The 25530-nt window shown below is 54.1% G+C and overlaps 9 protein-coding genes across 9 annotated transcripts; 5 read left to right on the forward strand and 4 right to left on the reverse strand.

Annotated features, from left to right (window-relative positions):
- Positions 1-225: 225 nt before the first annotated feature.
- Positions 226-1666, reverse strand: CLAFUR5_01409 (2-(3-amino-3-carboxypropyl)histidine synthase subunit 1; the record flags this gene model as incomplete). The annotated part of the gene is made up of 2 exons (XM_047900557.1): positions 226-1427; positions 1477-1666. 2 exons carry the CDS (start codon positions 1664-1666, stop codon positions 226-228), a joined length of 1392 nt encoding a protein of 463 aa, XP_047757308.1.
- Positions 1667-2884: 1218 nt separating this feature from the next.
- On the forward strand, positions 2885-5100 carry CLAFUR5_01410 (uncharacterized protein; the record flags this gene model as incomplete). Its single annotated transcript, XM_047900558.1, has 3 exons — positions 2885-3576; positions 3628-4905; positions 4959-5100. The coding sequence occupies 3 exons, from the start codon at positions 2885-2887 to the stop codon at positions 5098-5100; spliced, it is 2112 nt and encodes a 703-aa protein (XP_047756158.1).
- Positions 5101-5684: 584 nt separating this feature from the next.
- CLAFUR5_01411 (Dihydroanticapsin 7-dehydrogenase) lies at positions 5685-6752 on the reverse strand (the record flags this gene model as incomplete). Its single annotated transcript, XM_047900559.1, has 6 exons — positions 5685-5797; positions 5844-5877; positions 5911-5978; positions 6045-6092; positions 6142-6559; positions 6609-6752. The coding sequence occupies 6 exons, from the start codon at positions 6750-6752 to the stop codon at positions 5685-5687; spliced, it is 825 nt and encodes a 274-aa protein (XP_047756159.1).
- Positions 6753-7423: 671 nt separating this feature from the next.
- CLAFUR5_01412 (uncharacterized protein) lies at positions 7424-7819 on the reverse strand (the record flags this gene model as incomplete). The annotated part of the gene is made up of 1 exon (XM_047900560.1): positions 7424-7819. The coding sequence occupies one exon, from the start codon at positions 7817-7819 to the stop codon at positions 7424-7426; it is 396 nt and encodes a 131-aa protein (XP_047756156.1).
- Positions 7820-7880: 61 nt separating this feature from the next.
- Positions 7881-8092, forward strand: CLAFUR5_01413 (uncharacterized protein; the record flags this gene model as incomplete). Its single annotated transcript, XM_047900561.1, has 2 exons — positions 7881-7918; positions 7948-8092. The coding sequence occupies 2 exons, from the start codon at positions 7881-7883 to the stop codon at positions 8090-8092; spliced, it is 183 nt and encodes a 60-aa protein (XP_047756157.1).
- Positions 8093-8858: 766 nt separating this feature from the next.
- CLAFUR5_01414 (Xanthine dehydrogenase) lies at positions 8859-12983 on the forward strand (the record flags this gene model as incomplete). Its single annotated transcript, XM_047900562.1, has 2 exons — positions 8859-12351; positions 12400-12983. 2 exons carry the CDS (start codon positions 8859-8861, stop codon positions 12981-12983), a joined length of 4077 nt encoding a protein of 1358 aa, XP_047756154.1.
- Positions 12984-14951: 1968 nt separating this feature from the next.
- Positions 14952-15597, reverse strand: CLAFUR5_01415 (uncharacterized protein; the record flags this gene model as incomplete). Its single annotated transcript, XM_047900563.1, has 3 exons — positions 14952-15330; positions 15394-15486; positions 15545-15597. The coding sequence occupies 3 exons, from the start codon at positions 15595-15597 to the stop codon at positions 14952-14954; spliced, it is 525 nt and encodes a 174-aa protein (XP_047756155.1).
- A 741-nt stretch (positions 15598-16338) lies between these two features.
- Positions 16339-18993, forward strand: CLAFUR5_01416 (uncharacterized protein; the record flags this gene model as incomplete). Its single annotated transcript, XM_047900564.1, has 1 exon — positions 16339-18993. One exon carries the CDS (start codon positions 16339-16341, stop codon positions 18991-18993), a length of 2655 nt encoding a protein of 884 aa, XP_047756152.1.
- A 364-nt stretch (positions 18994-19357) lies between these two features.
- CLAFUR5_01417 (uncharacterized protein) lies at positions 19358-20066 on the forward strand (the record flags this gene model as incomplete). The annotated part of the gene is made up of 3 exons (XM_047900565.1): positions 19358-19479; positions 19533-19640; positions 19703-20066. The coding sequence occupies 3 exons, from the start codon at positions 19358-19360 to the stop codon at positions 20064-20066; spliced, it is 594 nt and encodes a 197-aa protein (XP_047756153.1).
- Between the last annotated feature and the right edge of the window lie 5464 nt (positions 20067-25530).

Raw genomic sequence — 25530 nt, forward strand, 5'->3', positions numbered from 1 at the left:
CATCAATGCCCAGGCCTGGCCCTACAAGAGGTTCGCTTGATGGGGTGGAGAATGACGTTGCTGCTTTTAGAAAGTTCTCCTATTCATATCGTGGGACTACAAGGATCGTGCTTGCCGCGTAATGCTTTTTGGACTGCTGAATACGGCGGTCTCTCAACCAGAAATGGTCACGTACACATATTGGTTGGACAAAACACAGAGTGCATCTGATAATAGTAGCTGTGTTCATGCCGCGCTGGCCACAACTTGCTTCACAGCAACCTCATTTGCCTTGACTCTAGCAAGACCTTCTCTCCCGTAGAAGTCCATTGGATATACTCGCTCTGCTTTCCCACCATTCTCATCAACCTTCTCATCCCAACCTTTGCGTCCACCGAGAACTATCAAAGCTTCGTGCGGTGTAAGTAGTGGACGAGGAAACGCATAACCCCAATCGATGCTCAATCGTGGGCACGCAACTTGCACCCAGCAGTCCACGTCTGGCATCATTGCCAATTTGCCGGGGAAGATTTCGCTGAGCAGCAAGTTGACCCAGGGGATGCCCCTCTCTCGCAAGTGATTTTCAATCAAGGTCATGGTATGGGGATTTCCTTGTCTACCCAGACTGCCCAAGATCAGACCCCATTTCTTCGCTTGTCGAGCTTGTGTTAGGGCTGTCGTTCGATCGCTGAGAAGTTGCTCATGATCGTATGTCTCGTGTGTCAGTCGCCGTGAGTATGGGTCGTAGCGGTATGCTGGTATCGATGGGTTGTGGATCATGGCACTCTCGAGGTGGAATCGTCCATCACCAAGATATAGGATGAGGTCCACGTTCTGCTCTTTCGATAGGTGTGGCGAAGTGCAGCCAAGGATCTCACCTTTCGAAAGCGGCATGATCTGAGGCACGATCATATTGTAACCGGCCGCTCGAAGCTGAGTGCTTGTGCCATGAAGGGTAGCATTGAACTGGATTGTCCCTACCATTGCTATCGTGCTGCCCGGCTTGAAGTTGCGCTCGATAGTCGCCAACAGATGCTCGACATCAATCTGGATGTCAACAAAGACATACAGAGTCTGAATCTTGGTCACGTTCACGGGTACCAGGCATGAATGTGCATAATGGACCAGCATGTCGCAACCCAGAGCTCGGGCGGTGTAGTCATCAATACAGCAAGCACCGTATGTCACATCACCCATGATGAGTGTGTTGGCTCCGGGACAGAATTGTGACAAGATGTCGGAGATGGTGGTGGCAAACAACAACAGACCTTCGGGCATTTGCAGGGCAATCTTCGTTGCTCCAGAGGTCCGCACGCGGTGAATGGTCTTGTGGATCTCGAAGTTGTAGTTCTTCGGTAATAACGCGATGGCATCGTTGATATCCTTGTCGTGTAGTATGTCATCTGGGACATTGTTCAATGCACGAGGTGCTCGCCGACGAGGCGCGACTGTTTCTGTCAGTTTGCAGTATCGAGGATGATAACAAGCAGACTTCACCTTGCACTGCACCACTGTCCTCGATGGTCCCGCTGCTGGATTCAGCTTTCGCCGCCGCGATGGCGTCTGCAGCCTTCCTGCCAATGAAGCGTCGTTTTGGTGCTTTCGGCACGGTTTCGGCATCCGCGTCCAGCTCTGTGGTCGGGGTGACGCCCGGTCCCAGGTCTGCTATAGCACGGTCCTCTTCCATGGTTTTGCCACTTGTTGCTATGCCGCCGACAACGTCTTTCGCGATGCAAACGTTTCTCGACCAGCTGTTGACTCGCGTCAGACGAGATCTGCGAAGAGTCTTTTGGCGAGTTTAAGCTCTCGCTAAGATCTGGAGTATCTCAGCCGCCAGCCTGTTCCTTGCAGCAGGAGTCCTGGCTCATGGCCTAATGCAGAGACTTCGCAGCGTGCCTGGTCGCGTGGCCGCACGCTTGTAAAGCGTAAGTGTTTAATGTGATACCCCCGTTATCGTGGGTGTTGCAGTCGAGGATGTCTTGCAGCGGCGACTACGACGCCAGAAGAGCACGAACAGACGGTGGCCAGTCCGTTGATACGTTGAGGTGACAAGGCTGAGTTGGGTGCAGTCGACTGTTTTGCTGAAAGAGAAGTTGCAACTTCCAAGTTGCAGCAAGAATTACGCGAGCGCGGGAGGCGCCGAGGGGCGATACATGTACGCTGCAATGTGCATCATACATGTGCGCAATTCAAATCCTTGCGATCCTTGCACCTCGAGACGTGGGAATGCTCCAGCTGTGCGCCAGCGGGAGCTACATGTACGCAGAGCCACGGCTGCGTAACAAAACCAGCAGGCAGAGCAGTGGGAGTGGCAGTTGGCAGAACAGTGCAAGCAAGCAACAGTCTGGTCTGCGGAGTCGTTCGCGTCTAAAAGTAGAGCTAGGAGTGCAGTGCGATCGACTGGTTGGCTCGGGTGGTGGGTGGTGGAGAGGACGCGTCGAGGTGAAAGTGTGGGCCTACATGATACAGTACATGTATCTTTGCCAGCTCGCGCTGCCCCGAGCCAGCTGACGCCAGCTAGTTCTTTTGTAGCAACGGGAGGCGTCTCTCCTCAACTCTGCCCTGTGACCTGTGTCCGTTTGAGTCCAGTTCGACGATTCGCCTGTTGCTGCTGCTGTACCACTGTCTCTACGACACAAACACGCAGACACACACACACACACACACACACACACCACGCTCGCTTGGGGAAAACAACAACGGCCCCTGATTCCTGTTCTGTTCTGCTCTGCTTTGCGTGCGACTGGACCAGACGGCACTGAACTGGCGGACCGCGGGCGGCGAGCACACACCACGACGACATACTGACTGACATTCGAAGCGACCGTCACTACCATATTGCAACATCTCCACCCGCCGACTTTCACGCTCCCTCCCCTTCATACTGCACAACACCGCACACACCATGGACAACGACCCAACATCGCCGCCGCAGAGGCACAACCCGCCGCACATTCGGATAAACTCTGGCAGCCATGACCTCTTACCCATGGCGAATGCCTCAGGCGACGCACAAACACGGCCGATAGTGTCGCGGCAGCAGTCCTCGCGATCCTTGACACAACCCTGCCGACCGGGCGGCGCCGCCCCCTCATTGCGCGCTGCTTCAAGCAGCAACTCAGTATACTCGGCGGCGACGCCTGCAGAGTCGTCCGAGCTGTTACTCCCGCCGTCAAAGAGCAACACGAGGAGGTTTCGAGATGAAGACAGTCCCATGCGATCGCCCTCGCAAAGTGGCTTCAACAGCAGGAGAACGTCTTGGTCGTCGGAGAGTGCGGGTAGCAGAGATAGCCGTTACGGTGGGCCGTTCGTGTCGCCCTTCGATGACTCGAGAGCACCGTCGCGAGCAGGCAGCGATGACGACAATGTCAATACACAAACTGTCAGCGAAAAGTACAACATATTACCTTCGGCAGGCCTGCTTTTGTTCCCAGAAGATGTGGAGAAGGATGACTACTTGCACAATCCCGATCCGAACGACAAGGATGGCAAGCTGAGTTGTGCCGATTTGTTCAGCAGACGTGGCATTGTGAACGTGGGAGGTCTGGCATTGATTACCATTGGAATATTGATTCTGTTCATCGGATACCCCATATTGTAAGTATGTTGCGGAGGAGGAAACAGAACGGTCACGCTAACAGCGCGTAGAACATTCGTTCAAGCGGCGATAAATCCTGGAGGAGACTCTTGCACTTCCAATCCTGACTGCATTGCTGGTGATCGAGATCTGCTCAAGAATCTGCGGAAAGGGCTCATTGACCCAGACACACCCGAAAGTGCGAAGACGAGAACTGGAGACAACGGCAAGAAGCAGGTCCTTGCTTTCAGCGACGAGTTCAACGAGGATGGGCGCACGTTCTACGATGGTGACGATCCGTACTTCCAAGGCATGGACTACTGGTACGGTGTTACTCAAGATCTCGAATGGTACGACCCGGATGCGCTTATTACCAAAGATGGAGTGCTCAACTTCCGCTTCGATGCCTTCCAGAATCACAATCTGAACTACCGGTCTGGCATGCTGCAATCCTGGAACAAATTGTGTTTCAAGGGTGGATATCTCGAAGCGTCCATGTCTCTGCCTGGACGTGGTGACACCATCGGTTTTTGGCCTGGTTTCTGGGCGATGGGAAACTTGGGAAGGCCAGGATATGCAGCGACAACAGATGGCATGTGGCCATACAGCTACCACGACACCTGCGATCCTGGCATCACACCCAATCAGTCAGATCCAGATGGTCTGAACTGGCTTCCTGGAATGCGTTTGCCCGCGTGTACATGCACAGGAGGAGACCATCCTTCGCCTGGTAACAGCAGAAGTGCACCGGAGATCGATGCTATCGAGGCTTCGGTGGTCTATCTCGACCCTCCAATGGGCGCAGCTGTGGGAGATGCCTCACAATCATTCCAAGTGGCACCGTTCGATCTGTTCTCCCAGCCCAACGCCGAGTGGTCCGAGATCTATGACTATCAGATCACCTCTGCCAACTCATACCAGGGAGGCGTGTACCAGCAAGCTGTTTCCGCGCTGACAACACTGAGCAACGATTGGTATGATGGCAAAGGTTATCAGATCTACGCCTTTGAGTACGAACCAGGAGCTGATGGCTACGTCACATGGTATGTTGGCGACCAGAAAACCTGGAAAGTCACTGGCAATTCCGTCGGACCAAATGGCAACATTGGGCAACGAGTGATACCTGAGGAGCCCATGACTATTATTGCCAACTTCGGTATGAGCAGCAGTTTCGCGCAAGTCAACTTCACCGGACTTGCTAGTCTCATGCCAGCGACCATGCGAATCGACTATATCCGGATCTACCAGGACGAAGACGGCGAGATGACTTGCGATCCTCAAGGGTACCCGACCACTGATTACATTGCGAAACATCCGGAACCGTATGCAAATGTCAATTTGACACATTGGTATGACCCTACCTCAGATCAAAGCTGCCAGATGGTATACTAACCCTTCACAGGCACCAAGCCGACTACGACTTTCCAAAGAACTCGTTCATGCACGGGTGCAAAGCCGAGAACTACGACGGCGGCAGCACGAAGAAGTTCAAGAAGACCAAGAGATCGACGAACACGAAGCGATCCTGGATTCCCTGGAGATAAAGGCTCAGTACGAGATTCGCCTAGCGCGCTTATGAACGCGAACTAGGCTTCCAAGATGGTCACGAAGAACAAGACTTCCTTTCTGCTTTAAACAGCATTTCCAGCATCGCGCCAGCCCCGCGACACAACAAATAGATCGGGATCCGGGTTGAACCTGGATCCTTCTGGCGCACACAACTACAGATCAATGGACCACGGGACTTCCTCCTGTATATGCACACATACTGCTTGCTTGCTAGTTGGTTCTATTCCCTGTAGATAGAGATACAGACATCATTGTTCCTGCATTTGGGCGGCATTTCGCGGCGTTGGGGTAAGGGTTGGGTACCTTGGGACATCTCGTCAGAACGGGAGGCATGCATGGTATTGCAACATCGTCAGTCGAAGCATTTCAGCGAGGCTTCTGGTAATCTTTAACTCCAAATGATAGCATGAGGGAAGAGGTGGCGGATGACGGAGTATCATCCGGGAAGACCTTGGGGGGGAAGGGATTGATATGGTCGGTCACTAGAGACAAAAGGGATGAGAGCAATGACAAAAATTTCATAGTGGTTGCCCCTTCTCCCGATATCATATGAGTCGTCCTACATGATCGTATACCCTCCATCAACAGGGAGGCTGACGCCAGTAATCCAAGCAACATCATCGCTAGCCAGGAACAAAGCAGCCCGAGCGACGTCTTCGGTCGACCCCATACCTGGACCTGTCAGTTATGAGCACAACTTTGACGTCAGAATCCATACCTCCAAAAGGATGAGCCTTATCAATCTCCGCCTGCTACTCTGGATCATTCTGCAGATTCTGCGTCACGATCGTCCTGAGAAACCCAGGTGCAATGGCATTAACATGAATTCTATGCGGTGCATAGTCCAGGGCCACTACACACCTCAATACGTCAACACAACATCATATCATCGCCAGAAGACCTTGACAAGGGAACTTACCTTGCTTCGTCAATTGCACCACCGCCCCTTTCGAGGCTGTATACGCCGCTGCTCTCCTTATCAGTCCATCCCGCAATCCCTTCGGACTTTAACTCACGAGTATTGAAATACGCCACCAACCCCTGTACACTCGCCGTGTTTACTACCCACCCTCGACTTTTCGTTCCTGGTAACAAGTCCTGTTTCAACATCTGGGTTATGCCGTACTTACAGCCTAAGAAAACTCCCTTGACATTGATGGACATGGTCAGGTCCCAGTCTGATTCGGAGAGTTGGTGAATTCCGTGTGGGGTGGGGTGGGTTGATTCGACGGAGATGCCGGCGTTGTTGAGGAGAATGTCGAGGCGGGAGTAGGTAGAGACGCATTTTGCTACGGCGGCTTCAACATCCTCAGCTTTCGTTACGTCTGCCTTCACGAAGATCGCTCGGTCCTCGCCATGGAGGCGGTGGAGTTGTTCGATTGTGCTTTCGCCTTCGATGCGGTTGTTGAAGTCGTCGGATTTTTGGGTTGAGGCCTGAGGTTGTGAGCGTCAGTCAGGAATCATAAAGATCGGAAAGTAATACATTAGTGGCATTCCTTGGTCTGTCATAGAGGTCTACACAGCAGATCTTGGCACCTTCGGATGCGAAAAGGAGGCTGATGGAGCGGCCGAGACCTGAGGAGGCACCTGTGATGAGGGCGATGCGGTCTTGAAGTCGGCCTGGCATTTTTGAGAGTATAGACTGGCATGTCCTCGAGAGCCGTTGAAGGTAGGCTACCGCGTGAACAGAGCTCTTTGCCGAAGTAGGAAGGTACTTCCATGCATCACACGTATGCAAAAGTGGTCACGACTCTATCTAGATGTTCCAGGAGTGGGAATTTGCTCTTTCGCGGACTTCGAGGGCAGGCATTGTCGCCGAAGACACGGCATGCGCCCCGATATATGCTTTGGCACTGGCAGGCAGAGTGAAAGAGAGAGCAAGGAAATCAGCCATTTCAGCGTTGACAGATTCTTTTGAGGAGTTCTTGTCATCCGACTTGAAGCATGTGAGTCTCGCACGTCGTATTACTTCTGCCATGTCGAGCAAGCAGGCAAAAGAGGTTGGCCAAAGAGCCACAGGACTTGGCCAAGCGCAAGAATCGGACGCATTGATGCGTTCAACGAGGAGCTGTTGCAGCCTTCGTTGAAGTCGTCGATGTGTGCCGCGTTGAGGATACACCGAAGGCTATAAACTCAGCCACCCAGCCAAGAAGCGTTGTCAAAAGGTCCGTGTAGGACGTCAATGTATACCTTGTAGTCTTCAGGGCTCTGGCATGTGACTACAACATTCTCATGGCCTTCCATCCTCTCTGAGCTTGCGGCATGATGAGATTCAGGGCATGGTCACCGTTGCCGGGGTCACAATCGCCACGCACTCCCACCACTCGCACTCTCCAGTCCCTCGCCACCTTCCGCCAGCCTGAGCGTCTCCTCCAATACCAGCAAGTCCCGCTCCATCATCTCCGCCCAATTCTGCACATCACCAATCTCGTTAACACCTCGGGTGGCCATGTCAAGTTCCTTCTGCCATTTCGCGCTCTCCTTGGCAAGTGCTGCTGACTGCTTCTTGACCTCGGCCTCCTGCTTTGCTATGGCCGCAGCGTTGGCGTGAAGATCCGCAGCTCTGCGTTGAAATTGGCCGTCATGGTTGGACCCTGCGGATTGCAGAGAGGCCATGACTGCTGCGCGGGCTTCTGTTTGAGCTCGCTCGCTTTCGGAGGCGACCGCTGTGGAAGAGGAGGATGTTGAGGCCATGATGATGGTTCGGCTGCGTTGGGGCCCCTGACCCTGACTGAAGTGTTGGGTGACGCCAGCTATGGTCTTCGAAGTTTATGCGATCAAGATGGCGGCACAGTGAGTACACAGCATACAAAGCACCACAGTGACTTCAAAGGTACAATCGCCCACATGTGTTGTCCTTCTGAGGTGGAGCCTTTCTCGCTCTCACCTGACTCTGAGATGGTAGCACGAATTGGCCAGTCTAAGGCAACGGACCGCATGCCGTCGGAGGGCGAGTATCATTGCTGAGTGGCTGAGCTGGGCAGGAGACAGGCATCTCAGACGGTACGGTGCGGCCGTAGTGCTGTGCGTGATGCAGTGAGCAGCTGGGCTGGGCTCTGACGTGTTCGAGAGGTACCTCCTACCTGCAGTAGCTCCAGCTCGCAGATACAATACCAACGTGATCAATGCTACTGGAGTCTCGACATAGGATCCCAAGGGTTTCCTTGCCGCGGTTCTCAAGAGTACAAGAGACATCGGACTTCGCCTGCTGCTCTAGACTAGCAAGACCAAGACGCCTTCCTTCTTTCACACAGCACGCTCTGTCATCACCAAGCTGGTCAGACACAAGGACCAGACACCTCATGCGACGAAAGCCCTACAAGTTACAACAACTTGAACTATCTGTGTCACTCGCTAAGATGACCAAAGAGGAAGAGGTGGATGTTGGTGTTTGCGTGAACCGGCCGGCCGTATGGTAGCGGGGTCCGCCTGCAGTACCCACATCCATGTGCTTGCTTGCACGCGTCGGCGGGAGGCGATGTGTGATCATGTAGAACTAACAGCACGATAAGCACGCATTTGGCGTTTGGCGTCTTGCTTCACGATGCGATGAGAGAGAAACTCAGCTTCATGTAGCCCGGCATTGGTATAGTAATCGTTACACACCTTGCTTCCTTTCTACCGTCATACAGCCTATGTGCGCACTTCCTGGCATGTCTGACCTCGCCACAACGTTACTACATGTACCGATACCGCAGCACTGCTCATAAACATCAAACAGGACGACACCAACATGGCACCCGGCCTGGTCGATCCTCAACCCGCCGTCGAGCCCTCACAGCAACGAAACCTCTCCTCCGTCACCGAGCAGTACGAAGATACGTTGCGCTTCTATCTAAACGGCACGAAGGTCGTGCTCGATACTGCGGATCCAGAGGTCACACTACTAGAGTACCTTCGAGGCATTGGCTTGACGGGTACGAAGCTAGGCTGCGCAGAAGGAGGCTGCGGTGCCTGCACTGTGGTGGTATCCCAGTACAACCCGACCACCAAGAAGATATACCATGCGTCAGTGAATGCGTGTTTGGCACCTCTAGTGTCAGTCGACGGAAAGCATGTCATCACAGTCGAAGGCATTGGTAATGTGAAGAGACCACACCCAGCACAGGAGCGAATAGCCAAAGGCAATGGAAGTCAGTGTGGCTTCTGCACGCCAGGCATAGTGATGAGCCTGTATGCTTTACTGAGGAACACCGACGGTCCGTCAGAACACGAGGTCGAGGAGTCCTTCGATGGCAACCTCTGCAGATGTACCGGGTACCGTCCAATCCTGGACGCAGCACAGACCTTCAGCTCAGCAAGAGGCTGTGGAAAGTCCACAAGCAATGGCGGTGGTGGATGCTGTATGGATGACCAAACAGACGGAGCAAAGGGATGCTGTCAAGCTGGTGCCAAAGATGATGGTCAGCCAATCAAGCGCTTCACGCCGCCTGGCTTCATCGAATACAACCCCGACACCGAGCTGATCTTCCCGCCGCCGCTAAGACGACATGAGTACAAGGCTTTAGCTTTTGGCAATAAGCGTAAGCGGTGGTATAGGCCTGTAACACTGCAACAACTACTGGAGATCAAGAGTGCGTATCCATCAGCCAAGATTATAGGAGGCAGCACAGAAACCCAAATCGAAGTGAAGTTCAAAGCTATGCAGTACACTGTCTCTGTCTTTGTTGGCGACATTCCAGAGCTGAGGCAATGCAATTTTGAAGATGACTACGTCGAGATTGGTGGTAATATCACGCTGACAGATTTGGAGTATCTTGCCGTGGATGCCGTGGCGCATTACGGCGAGAGAAGGGGCCAGCCATTCTCTGCGATCAACAAGCAGATTAGATACTTCGCTGGACGTCAGATCAGAAACGTTGGCACACCTGCTGGTAATCTCGCCACTGCTTCACCGATATCAGATCTCAATCCAGTGCTTCTGGCGACGAATGCCACAATCGTAGCACGGTCGCTTGACGAGACCATCGAAATACCCATGACAGACTTCTTCAAGGCTTACCGAGTCACGGCGCTTCCTCCAGATGCCATTATTGCCAGCATACGGATACCGGTGTTCAATGAGAAGGGCGAATACATGCGAGCGTACAAGCAGTCGAAACGGAAAGATGATGATATTGCTATTGTCAACGCTGCGCTCCGCGTGCATCTCGATGACGATAATGTCGTCAGGAATTGCAGCCTTGTCTACGGCGGAATGGCTCCTACCACTGTGGGCGCCAAAAAAGCTATGGCGTTCCTCGAGGGCAAAGTGTTCACAGATCCGAAGACATTAGAAGGTGTCATGAATGCCCTCGAACAAGACTTCGATCTACGCTTCGGTGTTCCGGGTGGCATGGCAACATATCGCAAGTCACTAGCTCTCGGCTTCTTCTACAAGTTCTATCATGAGATATTGGCCGAGCTCAACCCAGAAGGTACAGAGATCGATCAAGACTGCCTTGCGGAAATTGAGCGAGAGATATCGAAAGGCAGAAAGGACCATGCTGCTGGCGTCGCTTACGAAAAGAAAGTCATAGGCAAGGAGCAACCACATGTGGCGGCAATGAAGCAAAGCACAGGCGAAGCACAGTACACCGATGATATCCCTGTGCAAAAGAACGAGCTTTATGGCTGTCTGGTACTGAGCACAAAAGCGCATGCCAAGATCCTAGGTGTGGATGCTTCCCCTGCCCTGGACGTCCCAGGAGTGTTCGAGTATGTTGATCACAACGACTTGCCGGATCCTAAAGCCAATTATTGGGGTGCCCCGAACTGTGATGAGACATTCTTTGCAGTCGATGAGGTATTTACAGCTGGTCAGCCGATCGGCTTGGTGCTCGCCACATCCGCGAAACAAGCAGAAGCTGGTGCACGAGCTGTCAGAGTGGACTACGAAGAGCTTCCAGCGATCTTCACGATGGAAGAGGCGATAGAAGCAAACAGCTTCTTCGAACACTATCATTACATCAATAATGGCGATGTTGACAGAGCGTTCGCCGGAGCTGACCACGTATTTACCGGCATAGCACGGATGGGCGGGCAAGAGCACTTCTATCTGGAGACCAATGCAGCTGTAGCCATACCTAAGCCGGAGGATGGCGAGATGGAGATCTACAGCTCGACGCAGAACCCTTCAGAGACGCAAGCATACGTTGCGCAAGTGACGGGCGTAGCGGCGAACAAGATTGTGAGCAAAGTCAAGCGTCTGGGAGGTGGCTTCGGTGGGAAAGAGACTAGATCTATCCAGGTGGCAGGTATCTGCGCGATTGCAGCAAAGAAGACCAGGCGACCTGTAAGAATGATGCTGAGCCGTGACGAGGACATCCTAACTTCTGGTCAACGGCATCCATTCTTGGCGAGGTGGAAGGTCGCTGTGAACAAGGACGGCAAGCTGCAAGCTCTGGACTGCGACATCTTCAACAATGGAGGTTGGTGTCAGGACCTAAGCGCAGCTGTTGTGGACAGAGCACTGAGTCACGTTGATGGAGTCTACAAGATCCCCAACGTGTTCGTGCGCGGAAGAGTGTGCAAGACGAATACTGTCTCCAATACTGCGTTCCGCGGATTCGGAGGACCGCAGGGCATGTTCATATGCGAATCCTTCATGGAGGAAGTGGCAGATCGTCTGGAGATGCCGATCGAGGAGTTGAGAGAGATAAACATGTACAAGTCCGGTGAGAAGACGCACTTCAACCAGGAGCTCAAGGACTGGTACGTACCTCTAATGTGGAATCAGCTTCGCCAAGAATGCGACTGGGAGCGTCGGACGCAAGAAGTGGCAGCCTTCAACGCGAAGAGCAAGTGGAAGAAGCGCGGCATGGCTCTGATACCGACCAAGTTCGGTATCTCATTCACTGCGCTGTTTCTCAATCAAGCTGGCGCTCTAGTCCACATATACCACGACGGCAGCATCCTCGTCGCACACGGTGGCACAGAAATGGGACAAGGACTGCACACGAAGATGACCATGATCGCTGCAGAAGCATTAGGTGTCTCCCAAGATGATGTCTTCATTTCCGAGACCGCCACGAACACAGTCGCCAACACATCCTCGACAGCCGCATCAGCTTCCTCCGACCTCAATGGCTATGCCATCTGGAACGCCTGCGCTCAACTGAATGAACGACTCGCACCATATCGAGAGAAGCTAGGCAAGGACGCCACCATGAAGCAGCTCGCACATGCCGCCTACTTCGACCGCGTCAATCTCTCGGCCAACGGCTTCTACAAGACACCTGACATCGGTAAGTCCATCCCGTTCCTTTCTTAACACCCGTACTAATAACCACCAGGCTACGTCTGGGGCCCAAATACCGGCCAAATGTTCTTCTACTTCACTCAAGGCGTCGCTGCGGCCACTGTCGAAATCGACACTCTGACGGGAGACTGGACCTGCCTCCGCGCTGACATGAAAATGGACGTAGGTCGCTCCATCAACCCCGCCATCGACTACGGACAAATCGAAGGTGCCTTCATCCAAGGTCTGGGCCTGTTCACAATGGAGGAATCGCTCTGGCATAGAGGCAGTGGTCAGATTTTCACGAAAGGTCCAGGGGCGTATAAGATCCCTGGCTTCAGGGATGTACCTCAAGAGATGAACATTTCATTGCTCAAGGATGTCAATTGGGAGAACCTGCGAACCATACAGAGGAGTAGAGGAGTTGGAGAACCGCCTTTATTCCTCGGGAGCGCGGTGTTCTTTGCGATTAGGGACGCGCTAAAGGCGGCGAGGAAGCAGCATGGATGCGAAGATGTACTGAGCCTTGTCAGTCCGGCTACGGTGGAACGCATCAGAGTGAGCTGTGCAGATCCCATCATAAAGAGGGCGCACGTGGAGCCGCAAGAGGGGGAGAAGAGTTTCTTCATTTCGATATAAGCGATGCGGGTGTACTGTAGCTATGATGATCTTGTCGATGAGGTATGGCGTCGCTTGATGGTGCAGATTAAGTCTGTTTGTCGAACGAACCAGTAGTCGTGCGGAGTCCATTCTTTGCTCGGGTCTGTCAACTCGAAATCGAAGCGTCGGTATAATTGCGGGATGAGTTTGGACATTTCGAGGATGCTGATGTTCTTGCCTAGACATGTGCGTGCGCCGGCGCCGAACTTGAGTGGCTTGTCAGTAATTCGACAACCGGTGGATAATGTGTGCGTCGACTTACAGCCAGGAAGTTCCTCTCTATCAACTTCAACCTCTCCTCACCCGCCTCAAGCCATCGTTCTGGCCTGTTATGTATCAGTTGTAGACGAGACGGCCTTCGATTGCGGCGATGATGTTGTCGATGTCGCGTTCCTCACGCACCATCCCGAGGGTGTTGGAGAAGGTTATGGAGGTTATTACATCGAAGGCGTACCACTGTGGAACAGAGCGGTAAGTTGAGCACGCTGGCTAGTGGGCAGCGGACGGCGTTGGGGGAGGGGGAGAAGAGATATTGAAGAGCACGTACATGTAACCATCGCCCAAGATGAACACTCTAGCCAACTTTCTCTTCGATTCTCTTCATGATAACAGCGGAGCAGGCGTCGTTCATGGGTTCGAGGTCTTTGAGAGTGCTGAGGGCGAACGCATTCGCAATAGAGCGTAATCCCACGATGTGCGTGCTCGTCCCTTACGGAGAAGACCTACACCCGCTCAGCCAGCCGCAGAGTGGCACATGACTCACTGCAAACGTGGAAGAGCTTACTGTCGGGAGCATGCCACTCGGCGCTTTGATGTCGAATGGCAAGTAAAAGTTGCTCTCCACAGATCGTCAGCACCATCAGCCATGGCCATCTCTTCACCTCTCATCGCGCCCTTCATCTCAGTGGGACAGACGGCTCACCTTCTCGAATCCACTGCTTATCCCATAGACCTTCGGGATCATCGCACAGTCCGAGAATGATACATGATTAGGAACCAATTCGCACGAGCGGCCCCTATCTCTTGTGTAGATTCAGATGATAATTCATCTGCAGGCCCTTTGCACAGCTCCATAATCGGTCCAGATCTGAAAGAGAGGCAAGCCAAGGACCAGGGATCCGTCCAAGCCCGAGCGATATCGAAGCTGAAGGTAGCGTATGATGATATATGTGAGTATGACGAGTAGTATGGTGTGTGTCAGTTGCCATGGCAAAGCGAGATCTCGGCAGGTTGATCTCAGAGTGTCCATAATGACAGCCGTCAGCCCGGTAGGTGAGATCCCTGCTCGGCTGCAGTGAGCTACGTGCACCGGAGCAGTTATTGTTGTACATATACCGTTTCCCTCTCCACACACTTTCCATGGGGTAGTGGGGTCGAAGCGTCCGAGTCAGGTCGTTTTGCCGCTCTCAGCTCTTCTTCATAGGCTGGATCTGCAGGATGTGGGGCTTGTGACTTTTGACGGCACTTGCAACGAGACTGCGAGAGGGGGTCCAACCTCGTCGTATGCTTGCAGTCTCGCGACGCTGCTCGAACGAAGGTCGTGACTGCTGGCAGGGTGGCGTGTGAATACACGCCGATACTAGTACCACCACTTCGGAGTCAATTCTTTCACCACGAGTCGCGTGACGGGCATCCAGCACCATGCTCACATTCCCAATCGTGTCGTTATGTACTGTTGGCTGCCGAGGCCTCGAGACTCGTCCACACATGGTCAGGATAGTTCGCTCCATCACGAGAGAGCTGTTGCAGTCAGCTCGAATGCTCAAGTGAGTTGCTCGGAAAGCCTGATTCTCGAAGCTATACGCAAGTCTAAGTGACAATACAGTCCCTGTTAAAGGAGCTGAAGAATGGTGCAAAAGAACCAATCTAGGCAGCCGGCTTTCTGTTGTGGTTGCGGTCTCCCTAGTCTGCCCTCTTCCAAATCGTTGGCCCCTTAGCTCTCGAGATCTAGCCGTAGCTTCGCTGAGCCTGCGCGGCGCTCCTATCTACCATAACATACGAGTCGTGGCTGCCGCCATTTGGCTGTGGGGTATGTGGTGGCATTGCGCCTGGCACGCCTGCCATCATCGTCTGTGTGTCTGCTCTGCCGGATTGTGGCCTGTCGCCCGCGGTCGGTGGTCGATCTGCGGGATAGGTGGGCTTTTGCGCAAGAGGACTGGGCCGTGGGGCTCCATCGCCAGCTTGGTCGTTGTCTGCGTTGGCGGTCGGTAAGGCGTGTCGCGAGGGGGAATTGTGTCGCGACACTCGGGCCAGTCGCTCTTCGGTCTCGCGTAGCTTGGCTTCCAGCTCTTGCAGTTGCTGTTCGCCCGTCGTCACCGTTTGTTTCCTGTTTGGGGGTCAGCATCGATCGGTATGTATTGTAGCGCATTGCCGTGGGTGGGTGTCGCACTTCTCCTCTACTGTCCGGGACAAGTCGTCCACACCGCCCGAGTCCAAACCGAACATGGCATCCAAGTCACTAGCAAAGTTTTGCGCAATGGTACTGTTGGGAAGTCAGCTTCTGTACGGGAAACAGACACGCGTGACTGTGCGCGACATACGACTCCGGCCGAGTGTTGAACCTCTGCGTCGGTGGGTCCTGTTCCTCGGCCATGGCGGGCAGCGGGGGATGCTATGTTTTGGGGTCGCGAGCAGTTCACGTGGCAGAGTCAATCGACCGGAGCAGAGTGATTGTCGAGCAGTGCACTGTGAGAAGGTGGGAAGAGGGCGTTGGGCACGTCTAATGTCGGCTTCTTGCACACGGGTCTTCTCTGGTGTCGATCGTCAGTCAAGGGTCCAAGCTCCATGGGGCGCAGGTAAGGAAAGGCCATCTGGCGTGCCCCAGAGCTCACGACATGTGCGCGAGACTCGGGAGTGCATGTGGTGCAGAAGGCAGAAGGAGACATGTCGTCGACGAGAGAATGCCTGCCCGCCCTGCGGAGACGCGTAGCCTCGTCGCCGCAGGAACAGGCGTATGCGCATGCAGCAGGCGACGAGGGTCGATGTCTATACATGTACTACTGTGTATACCGGTCTGCCGCCTGCGGTGGCAAGTGGTTGTCACCGTCCCTTGGTCTCCACTCGCAGCTCCCCTTATGAGCTAAGTTACGCCCAGAACGTTTTAGCGGGCTGCCACTTGCCTCGTCGCAATTTCACGTCGTTGCTTGAATACATGTACATGTACACACAATCGCCCAAAACCCCCGGGAACACTGCCACGACTCCACGATATGTCGCAAAACTAGCGCTACCGCGTCGCCGAACTCCTCTGCAATGATTGCCGTCCTCGAAGAATCTGGCGCCCATTCTCAGACCCGCCGAAGCGCATCCGGTCGCAGGCGCCTTCCTCTACTTAATGACCACCCTCCCAACCGCCTACACCGCGCTCGAATCGCTCCTTCTCTTTCAGGCCCTGCGCAAGGATGGCGTCAAGCACGGATGCTTCAGCAGGATATCAGACCATCTGCAGAAGATCCCGCTGATTCGCAACGACCCCGACTACGATGCTGGTAGACTGAGTCCCGACGCATTGCGAGAGCTGTATTTGCGCTTGCTCAAGGACGAGCTCAAGGCCGATGGTGAGCGACAAACAAACGGCGGCACCCATCTCACCAATGCCCATCTTTCCCCCGGCTCGAGGAAACGAAAGGCTCCCAGTCCATCGCTGCCCACCGTCCAAGAGGCATCGCAACATGAACATCTGCTTCCCCAACTGGTGACGCGACTCTACACTGCGTTTCGCGATACAACCGTGTCGAGGATCAAGCAGACCGAGTCCAAGTATGCTGTCCTCAAGAACGAGATAGACGATATCGAGGCCGGGAAATGGGATGAGGCTCTGCAACGGCAGCGGGCATCTTCGCAGACCCAAACTCCACGCCCTTCACCAAAGCCGTCTGCCACTGCACACACCCAGCCCAATGTCACGCGACCTGAGCAGATCAAGGCGACCAACTCTGCCAGCGCTAGCCCGGTGCTGACGCAGAAGCCTTCAGTGGAGAATGTGCAGGCGCCATCGAAACGGTATTCGCAGGCCAAGATTGATGCTGTGATGAACCATGGACCGGAACCACAGGACAGTCCAGGTCATCGACGAGCATCGTCAAACACCACTCTTCCACCTTTATCAGAAATGGCACCGCAGTCGCCACGCTTTGGTATTCCTCCCAAGATACCGACTTCTGTACCTCAGCAAATGCAGCCAATGCAACATGGGTCTAACCAAGGCTATACCCATTCTCCACCTGCTGGACATCAGTCTCCCTATGCGCCTCCGCATGGCCACCCTCTGTCAGGGTCAGTGCACAGTCCGCAGCTGCAGCATTCGATGTCCAGGCCGTCTTCATCGCCTAGGCCCATACTACCTCCGCCCAAAGGCATGCAGTTTCCACCTCCTGGCTCAGTGCAGCATACAGGGTCACCAGGTATGCCACCGAATCCGTACTCGCCACAACAACAGCAATACCACCCTCAGATGCCTCCTCAGCACCACCAGGCTCAACACCGAATGCCGCCTGGGGTGTCACCAACTAGTGAGGTGCCACCCAGAGGGTATCCTTCGACGCCTACTCCAGCTCATGGCTCTGCCTACTACCAGCAACCATTGCCATACGACAACAGGAGGACCTCGTACCCGATGCAGCAGCAGCCGCAGCATCCACCACCTTACCCTCATCAGTCACACCCAACACAGCCGCCCCAGCCAGGTGGAGGATACATGCTGCCACCGTTTCATCAGGATCCTAGCAAGCCTATGCAGCAACAGCAACCGATCCGACCTCAGCAATCACCCATGCCGATGCAAGGACAACATCAGTATCCGCCACATGGACACCACACCCCAGCCACTGCACCGAGGCTCCAGCCGGCACCACCAAGGCCAATCTTATCTAGCCAGTTCCTCTCAGCTCTTGCCACACCTCCGCGTCCAAAGGTACGACCGCTGTGGAAAGAAGCGTATCGACCCTCGCTTTTGCAAACAGCGGTGGTCCTACCACCCAGGCCGGAAATCGAGCCTCTCAGTCCTGTCCTCAAGCGTGCAAAATCGCCCATTCGATCCAGCCGCTCGTCTCGCAAAGACAACGTACCTACGATTGAGAAGCCGGCCCAAGTTGAGACATCATCGAAGAAGAGGGGCACTAAGAGACGTAGCAATGTCAGAGACCGAAGCCCTCATAGTGTGGTGTCTTCGACCGCTGATGGCTCTCTGCGCGCACGAACGCGCAGCCAGTCTGTCAGTACCGTGGCAGGCGTGTACCCACCATCGGAGGATCGTCCGGCTAGCAGGAACGGGGTCAAGGCAGAACCATCCACGCCTGCCAATGTGCTGGAGGATGATGACTCAACCACGGCGCCATCGACCGCCAATGCGCCGGGCATGATGACACGAAAGAGACGTGGGACGCTTCAATCGCAGCCTCTGCCTCCGTCCAAGCGCAAGAGGCACGAATCTCCAGTCGCGGCTTCGGATGATCGCGAGACCCTGCCCACGCCTCCCAGAAGCACTACTGTTATGGCTACTAGGAACTTCAACAAGATGTCCTCTGCCATCATGAACGACATTACGAGCCATAAGCACGCCTCATACTTTGCGAAAGAGGTGCGTGATAATGATGCGCCTGGCTACAGCGAAATCATCCTCCAGCCGCAGAACCTAAAGTCCATCCGGGCAGCGATCACGGCTGGTGGTCGGGCGATAGCAGCAGCATCCTCGTCGCTAGAGTCGCCGCCGTCCGGGACACCTGGTGCATCAACCACCACTGTCGAGCTGGAACGGGCGGCGGACCTGATCCCACCCAAGGCTATTGTGAATGGTGCGCAGCTCGAAAAGGAACTGATGCGAATGTTCGCAAATGCATACATGTTCAATCCCGGTGAGGACGGAATGGCTCTCTCTACTAAGGAGATGTTCGAGGACGTCGAACAGAAGATTAGCAATTGGCGTGGCACAGAGCGCGAGGCTGGAGGAGATGATGACGACGAAGGAAAAGGCAAGCGAAGAAAGGTGTAAGAAGTAAGAAGTACGGTTGATGATCCTTTCAGCGATGGCGCTTGTTGGCTGTTTGATTTCGTCTAGTAGGGCTCTTGCTGAGGCCAGTAGATGTAAGAGTACTTAGCCTCAACTGGCGACGACAAGATACGTCTTGTTGTACGGTGGGATACAGATATGTATCGCTATGCTGACTGGCGAGCTTCTTCACGTCCGTAGCCATTCTTGTGTCTGTCGTTGATGCCGCCATCGATCACGAATTCATCGCCCCACCTTCCCCTCATCGTAGATGTTGGCAAGGTCCACGGGTTGACTCGCGATACTTCACTTGCCTTCCTAGCAACAGAAGACCATATTCTCTAGCCATCGACCTATTTACATCAGCATGTCCGTCGAGCTCCAGCTCGATCACGTTGTGCTCCTTGTACCATACCAGGACGTCGTGAATTCACCGTCGTGGGTTACAGACCACTTGACAGTCAGTCCTGGAGGCGTTCACGCAGACGGGTATGTTCGCATGGTATACCTCCCGCTTTGCGAGATACTAACACGTGCGATAGCAAGACTGAGAACAAGCTCGTTCTGTTTGCGGATGGCACTTATCTGGAGTTGATCGCCTTCATCAACGATGATGCTGAGAAAAGGCGTGGTCACTGGTGGGATAAGCCGTAAGAAATGCTACTCTCCTTCCATTATCCTTCAATGAAACGTACTGATAGCCCTATCCCAGATATGGTGTAATCGACTACGCCTTGACCACGACCAGTGACCACTCTTTCGGAGCATTGAAATCCATCAAGGATCGATTGTCTCAGACGGACAGCGGCATATCGTACACCAATCCCCAAGATGGAGGTCGACGAAAGCCTGATGGCACTGAGTTGAAGTGGCGGGTGACCTTCCCAACCGGCACTTCAAGAGGCAATGCACCCTTTTTCTGTCACGACGTTACTCCGCGCGACAGAAGGGTGCCAGAAAAGCGAGTTGGCCGAATGGGGGTAGTTGTTCTCTCTATCTACGACCTTAGCCGAAATCTATGTACCTCTATCCTACAAACGCCCAAAGCCCCTATACTAACCCGCAAGAAGAGTTAGTGCACTACCTGTTTGTATTATGACTCGCTTCTCTGTGCCTGTCACAAAAGACAACACAACCCACCCAAGCGGCGCAACCGGCGTGGCAGGCGTGCTGCTAGAAGTGTCAGAAGAAACGTTGCATAAACAGCTGACCAACGCCACAGCGGCAATCTTGGACAAAGATTTGAGTAGTTGTGGACTTTTCCAGCTGTCCGTGCCACATGAAGTTGACGGGGCGAAGAGACCTTCGATTAGGATTGAGAGAACTGCAGCAAAGGATGAAAAGGAGGATGTGAGCTTATCGCTGGCCTTACAGACGTCCCAACATCTACCAGACATCCATCACAAGATCGATGATGGTACGATATCGATCAAGTTCGAACGACCATAATGGCATCAATCTCCATAGAGGATCGAGATTGCAGAGGCATATGCCGAAGGTACTTTGGAACCGCGGACCTGGATGTCGTCTCAAAGACAGGAGCAACCATACTAGCCATCGTACGCAAAGTCCTTACGTCTAACTTGTCACACGAATCTGTACCCAAAACTGCAACATCCGACCCCCCGCCGTACGAAGGCATCTCATCAAGTGTCACATGAGTCCTCAAACCAAGCCAAGCAAGAATTTCAGCCTGTGACCCGATTCCCGGCATCCGGGTAGTGGATCGGTCCCAATCAGCAGGTCATGATGGGTCACAGGCGGTGTAGCAGCCACCCCAGGAGATTGAGAATCCGTCTCCAGATCTCAGTCTCAGAGACGCCGTTGAATAGGCGACACTCTCCACTTTGGCACCTGTCAACCCATCCGGGGCCCAGTGATGGATACTAGAGGCGTCTGCATCAGGTACACTGCAGTCAGGGTTGCGGCTCTGCACCCTCCGAACAGCCCACGTTACATATATCTTGCGCCGATGTTCGGCAGCTGATAGTTGATCAAGCCTGGTCAAGCCTGCTGTGCGACATGAGCAGGCACGGAAAGACCAAGGACGGGTCAATGCAGGGCGTCTATGCAGACGCGCGGCGACATCATTCGGTTGTTGGGTTGGGCGGGAAGTGGAACTTTCTGAATCGAAGAATTCCTGTGTGAAGTTGGTAAGATTTCCTTGTGTAACAAGCGCTGGTTGTCTGTCCATTGAGGTGACGGGTGACGGGTGGACGGGGCTTGGTTGTCTTTGCGGATTTGGTGATGGGTGTGAGTACACAGCAAGTAGACGGAACGATGAGCGAGACGGAAATAGGGTGCAGTGCGCGAAGTGCTGTTGTAACTTTCAATTCGAAAGTCTTTCAGTTCCATCGATGCAAGAAAGAACTGCAAATGTGGGTATCTGTTGTCTAGAAAAACAAGGAAACATGCCCGATTAATCCCCCAATACCCATGATAGTGCCCAATCGAGCCAGTCGTTGCTGGCAGTAGTCGGCTCAATCAGACGATACGCGGTCTGATGCTTCTCATGCCGCATTGCATCGCATCGCGTCGCATACCCATAGCACAGAGCAAACCTTGCCGCCATTGATTCCCAAGACGCCAGTGATGCCAGTAATATTGTACAGAATTCTTTTGTTCTCAAGCGGATTGCTCCGCGATAGCCAGTGGTCTACCTGAGATCCCACAGTGTTGCCACCAGTGCCCGTCTACCAAACGCCAGTGTTGTCCAAGGTCCGTGAAAGCGGGTGTGGGTGATATTAGACAAGTGTCGCGCCGCGGTAGTCGTGGCGGCGACGTGTCGTAGTAGCCGAAGAGGTAGGAGGACCGAAATAATATAGCATGCTTGCTGCAAACGCTCGATTGGGGTATTATGTTTGCGTAGAGTCGAAAGCGAGGGCGACTCGCTCAAAAGTGGAAAAGTCGGAAGAAGTCGTAACGGGAGGGCGGAGCGATCGTGGTGTGGCGTGGTGGAAGGTGCGATTGAGGTGGTGGTGTGGTGTGAGGAAGGTGCGGTGGAGCTCCTGCAGCTGTCGTGTGGAAGCTGCGATGGTGAAGCCGGAGCTGGGTGGAGCTCGACCTGCATGATGATGCGCAAGTGCCGAAAGCTAGCTGTTGCGTCGCATGAAGACTGGAGGTGGTGTTTGCCGAAACGATGAATACTATCGTCGCTTTGGAGGTGGTTTGGGCTTTGGTTTGGGCGTGCTGGTGACAGGTCAGCATGCAGCCACGACGAAGACGAGCTGTGTTTGCGACGACTTACCCCGTGGTGTCGTATGCGCCGCGTCCCATGTTCATGGAAGCAATGTCTTCTCTGAGAATCATTGGCAATGTGAGTCTGGAGAGCAAGTCAGCGAATGTCGGATGGGGCACGGTAGCTTTATACAGTGACAGCAGGAATGCTGTTGCACAAGGGACCGGGATCGACTTACTCTCGCAAGGGCAGCGAGGGCCTGACAGAAAGAGTGGATTGGAGGTCACGTCGGACAAGCGACGGATGGAGACGTGCAGCCTGTCTCTGGTTGTTGTCTCGTCCGCGGCGCCGATTGATTGATTCTGGACAACCGGTGCGCAGAAGATCAGATCAAAGGCGAGCGCTGGAATGTAGCTGATGTTATTTGCAATGTGTGCGCTGGTGGAAGCCGCGGTGAACTTTTTGGCTGCGCCAGGTGTGTGCGCCTCTTTTGTTCACAAGATCACTGGAGGGCGGAGAGAGGAGAGTTCGGCGTGGTGTTGAAAGCACAAGTTCAAAGGAGCGACAGACGGGGGAGAAATATGAGTACAGATGGGACGCAACGACCAGGAACTGGGTCGCAGTAACAATTGACAAAATTCTCGTCGCGAATGCCCCTGGCTGGCAGTCTGACAATCTCCCCGATGTTCATGACGCAGTCACCGTGCTTCAGGACCTGGCGCGGGAACGATGTCCCGTCAAACACTCTCCTGTCGGTCAGGGATGCTGCTGCATGCGATCTGCAGCCTTCGTACTGTACCTGCAGTAGCCCAAGCGGCTCCGACGCTGGCTTCCGCTCCCCGCCCGGTAGCAGGAACCACGATTAGAACATCACCAACCTCTGCCGCGCGCCAACGATGCGGTGCGGTGCGGTGGCTCTCTGACACCCACTCCCGAATTCCAATTCATTTCACACGCCTGGCTGACACCTCTCACACACTGTTTGCGACAGCTCGCCATCGTCGTAATAATGTGTCTATTCATGCCCATCACAGCTCATCCCCGAGCACTGTCCAACACACACGCGATGCACACCTCCATCCCAGTGGCGAGACGTCCGCGCCATCCTATCGCGTCCTGTCTCGCGACGCTGGTGTCTGTCCACCAATCTTTCGGGTTTCTACCCTTTCTGTACCTTGCCTGCTAGGACAAATTTCTTTTCCTGGGCCAGCAAACCGGTGTTCCGCCTCGTTTCTAGCGCTCACACCAGAATGTCTTAGCGAGTCGCGGCTTTCCACCCGAGCCACACGCTAGCCGCTTTGCTCGCGTTGCATTTCTCAGATCTGTGGTCGCCCCAAGAGTCTGGGTCTTGCCTGGTCGCCGGCGCGCCGGATGTCGCTCCAAGTCGAAGCTTGTCCCTGGCGCCGGGCCTCACGCGATGCTCTTCACGACGACAACGATCTCTAGCACCCGTTTGCGAGTCGTCGCTGGCGTCGACTCCCGGCACACGGCGTCGGGTATTAATGACCTCTCTTGACTCGATGGAGGACGGTGCCGGTGGCACTGACCCTCTCCCTTGCCGAATAGTCAACGCCCGGCCCGTCTGCCAGAGTTTGGAGACCCTGGTCGCTCCTGTTCGCTGGAACAAGGCTGCATATGCCTGCATGAATGTCGGCATCTAGTGCCGCCAGCCTGGCAGTCGTAAACTATTTAGCCCTGGCACCGCATCGAAGAGTTGCACCCTGAGGTCGAACGCTATAACATCGACCTCGGTCGCCGACTCAAGCACCATGCCCATAACTTGTCGCAAACACGAAACTCTATCACTTCCGCGACAGCGACGGCGAAGGGCCACGACACACGGTTTGCTGCCGCGCGATCCCTGCTCGCGTGGTGTCACTCTGCTGTTTGCTGGGCCGGGAGCAATCTATGCATCCGCGCTGCGAACGATGCAGCGATTGCAATCCTTCCGGTTTGGCTCGCAAGCGTGAGACCTGTACATCGCATCTTGCAATCGTCACATATGCGGCATGCAGGTTCGTATGCTTCTGTTTTCTGATCAAATCTGTGTCACAACGACCTACCACTGATGCCGCATGACACCTTTGTGGTTCACTGTCGGAGGCGAAGCGGCAATCTGTCAAGCTGGCAGGGTATGCTGGAGCTCGGTAAGCGTCAGCGACGCAGCGTCGTTTCCAGAAGCAAACTTTGTATGGATTTTCGATGCAACTTGTGTTTTTCTGACAAGGACAGACACTGCCTGCCGGATGCAGTATGCAGAAGACACGTGGTCCGCGGCTAGCACCGATCGATGATTTGCCAGCTAGAGAAACGGAGTACTGCTTCCGCCTACCACCAGGCACATCGCTTCAATCATCGGGCCGCACTTGCCATGTTCCGGAATACACCCAGACAGCTTGTCGTGCTCATGAAAGGAAGGTCAGGGTTCAGAGACAAGCAGGAAACAGCTCCTGTCAGCTAATCTCCTTAGTATATGGGGCGCTTTGGAAGGTGGATCAACATCGTGCTTCTTCCAAGATCCTGCTGCATGTCTGACGACTGTGGCATCAGCAATGTTCGGTATCAAGCAATGCTGCGACGTCGATCAGGAACGTTGTGGTCGCAGAAGGTGGCTTTGATGCGGCGCTACCGACGAGCCACTGGCCGTAATTCCTTGGTCCTGGTGCAAAGTGTCGGCGATACTATGTCAAGCAAGTTGCCCCTAGCAGGCTGGCAGGAATTGTCGAAGCCAGAGCAATCCTTGAGTACATCAGCTCATCGAATCGGACAGAGCCCGGTTCCTGAACGACCACATGCTTGACCCACATGATCAGAAGATAGCCAGAACCGGCACAACAAGATCGCATGCCCATATCTGGTCACTACTATCGTATGTCAAGTCGTCGATCAACAACAATAGTAAATGTCAAGCGACCATCTATCAAGTACTGTCAGCCATTGATCGCAAATTGAATGCTATCATCAAGGTCAGAACATGATTCCAAGCATTGCCAGCCTCTTCTACATGGCACAACCACGATCCAATACTTGAACACTATTCTCACCAAGGAACCGCTGTGCGTGATACGGCACTACCGACATTCCTCACGTGAAAAGGCTAAGATGTTCAGAAAGTTGCCGTCCACGCAACACACAATACTGCTCAGGAGGGCCGGTGTGCCGACTTCTGCAAGCATCTCCTTGCGCATGTGGCTCGAAGCATAACGCCTAACTGCCATGACTTGCAGCTTGCTGAAGCTAAACCATACTCACGGTACGGAAGTCGAGCCGCAGGCCAGCGAGGAGCCAAGGCATGAGCATTTTGCCACCGACATATCCCACCTTTGCTGCAGGACTGGAGATAGTGGTGCGCACCCGATCGT

This window comes from Fulvia fulva, chromosome 1 (genome assembly GCF_020509005.1).
Source record: "Fulvia fulva chromosome 1, complete sequence".
Lineage (NCBI taxonomy): Eukaryota > Fungi > Ascomycota > Dothideomycetes > Mycosphaerellales > Mycosphaerellaceae > Fulvia > Fulvia fulva.